Genomic DNA, 2,720 nt, shown 5'->3' on the forward strand with positions numbered 1-2,720 from the left:
CTCCTAGTTCTATACTAGCTGTGTGACCCTGGGCTGTCTCTTCACATCTTTGAACCTCAGTTGCCTCATCTAAAAACTGGGGGTACAAATAATATACAGATATTATAATACTGAGCATAGCATAATGGTCACAAATGTTCTAAAAGTGTAACTTTTAGAACCAAACTGAACAGTTTCAAATCCCAGCTGTGCTGCTCAGTAGCTGAGTGACCTTGGGGGGAGTTAAGAAACCTCTTTATGGTCATCTCCTCATTTGTAAGATGGGAACAATGGTACCCACCTCAGTGGTTGTTATGAAGGTTAAATGATTAGTGGGTGCTTTAGGCACACTCAGAAGTTGCTCAGTACAGGTCAGGTATTATGAATGGTTAAATGAGGTAATACATGTAAGGCTTTTCATAGCATCTAACACACGGTGAGAGCCCTCAGTGAGACAGCTACTGGTATGAGAAATTGGAGATTTAGAAATATTTAGTTACCAATCTTCTATTACTGTTGGTTTGATTTTATAGTCCTCTCTCTTTCTAATACAATCAAGTTCAAGTTTAAAATGAGAGACTTTTAATACATTTTACTCAAATGATTTCGTAATTCTCATTGAATTAACTGGAGATACTGTGGTGCTACAAAACCTGTTACTGATGCATTAGCTCTATTACCATTTTATAGAATCCAGTACCAGTCTTAGTTTTGGCATAACATTCAGGTGCACGAAGGGGACATCCATGCTCACCTCTCCACAGATTTGCCACAAACGGTATCCCATTTGTCTCTGACTTCTCCCAATAAGTTGTCAAGTTTCTGAGTGTCATCAGAAAGCAAAGTCTTTTCTTTCAGGGCTCTGCCAGTTCTAATTGTAGTATCATACACAGGCTGTTTGCCACCAAGAGTTTTCTGAAATTCCTGTTTCCAAAAATAAAAGGAAAAAAACATGCTATAAGTCAGGTGACATCTTGATTTGGAACAAAGAAAAATGTTTTTGAATTTCCAGGTTGGTAATTAGATATAGTATAAATGTCACTACTTTTTGAACTAAAACAAGAGCTTATCCTTAAGAAATTTGTAAGTTTTTGTTTATGCCACATATTGCAATGCGTATTTCTAAACGCCTAGAATTTCTAAAAGCCTAGTTTTAACTGGTTTACTCCCACAATCACTTTATTTGAACTATTATTTAAATGAGCAACTGTTATGGTTAGGCACTGTCTAGATACAAAATGGCATGCTGGCTTTCTCATCTTGATTTTTTTAACATTAACCCATTAAAATTTTCTTTTGACCAGCTCTTTCACTTGTAGCAAGGTACTCTCTTCAGTGAATAAAAAGCTCAGGACCTAAAAGCAACCAATTGCTTTACCTTATGCTTAGACAGCTGAAGTTTAATTTTGTCTGGGTCATTAGATATCTCCAGTTCTGAGTCCAGGTGACTCTCTGCATCTTCTAGCCAGTCGATCAGTTTTTTCCAAGCTTCATGGAACTATAATTATATAAGAAATAAGTTGTAACAGGAAAGATAATACAAACTATAAACACTTATGAGAACTAATCCAGAGACTCAACACATGTAGTTCAAGGTTGTTTAGTAAATTAGTATCTTTCTTTTACAACTTACTTGTTTTGCCCGCTTCCTGGCATCATCTAGTGATCGCCCTCTTTCAATAGATCGCTGGACAACCTTCTCCCATCGAGACTGGACGCTAACCAACAAATTCTTGATCAGAACAACGTCCTGTTTTTGGCTAAGGAACTTTAACTGATTGCCGGTTTGATCCAGCTCAATGATCTGGTCTCGATGAGCATTTACTTCATTAGCAAAAACCTAAAGGAAAAATATTGTTCTTTTTAAACTGAAGATAAGGTACTGGAGCATCTCTTTCAACCAGTCCTTTCAAAAGGAAGAGGATATCATAGTGTGTGCCATAGTTACCTTGTGCTCCTCTATCTGGGAAAGGACAGTGTTTAGAATCAGGCTGGGAGGAGAAGCGATATTTAAATTCTGTTCTGCTAGAGTGAGCCAGTTGATAAATTCTTGCAGGGAATTCTGGAATTCTGTTGCCAGGTTGAGAGCTTCTTCCAGCTTTGACTGAATTTTAATTAAACACACACAAAAAAAGAAAAAGTGCCAAATTCAGGAATTAATAGCTTCAAGGACAAAGGCATGAATTGTATACCAAATGAAACGACCTCTAAAAAGGAAGCCCTATTTAATCAACCTCCAAACACGTTTTGCTTGCAAAGAAGGGGACGTTTTAAAGTTAGTGTCTGAAACTGAAACAACTGTGTATAAAAAAAGAAAGATCACAATTTGCAGCTGAGTTGCCTTCCCTGCCATTCCCCACTTCCTTGGGCATTAAAGAACTGGAATAAAACCATTCAAAATGTAAGTGAACAGACCATTTACAGTGGTGACAGCTTCAGGATCTGCAACGTGCTCTGGGCAAAGTCTCAATTCCCTTTAGTGTATTTTTTGTAGCATAAAAACAACTAAACGAAAAACACTTTACTATAAAGATGATTCTTATTGCAGTGCTCTCTGTTTAAATGTGTTTCAGAAAATGTGGCACCTAAAAATGTCCAAGTCTGGAACTTCTTCTTATGCTATAAGCAGAAAAGGTAATTAAAGTTTGATATTCTAAGCAAAATCCTGACCACCCTAGATATGAACTTTTAGACACTTTGATCTAAATCAGGTGGCAAAAACAAGGGCTCATTCACGGCAT

General features: G+C 37.1%; 1 protein-coding gene across 1 annotated transcript in view; it reads right to left on the reverse strand.

Moving 5' to 3' along the window:
* Window positions 1-2,720, reverse strand: part of MACF1 (microtubule actin crosslinking factor 1) — a 335,004-nt gene that overhangs the window by 28,334 nt on the left and 303,950 nt on the right. The window contains exons 77-80 of the mRNA XM_019657518.1: window positions 1,928-2,083; window positions 1,613-1,819; window positions 1,358-1,477; window positions 733-903 (exon numbers count right to left, since the gene is read on the reverse strand). Of these exons, the coding sequence (XP_019513063.1) occupies window positions 733-903; window positions 1,358-1,477; window positions 1,613-1,819; window positions 1,928-2,083 (654 nt within the window). The remainder of the gene's footprint in view (window positions 1-732; window positions 904-1,357; window positions 1,478-1,612; window positions 1,820-1,927; window positions 2,084-2,720) is intronic.

This window comes from Hipposideros armiger, unplaced genomic scaffold (genome assembly GCF_001890085.2).
Source record: "Hipposideros armiger isolate ML-2016 unplaced genomic scaffold, ASM189008v1 scaffold_10, whole genome shotgun sequence".
NCBI classification, from domain to species: Eukaryota; Metazoa; Chordata; class Mammalia; order Chiroptera; family Hipposideridae; genus Hipposideros; species Hipposideros armiger.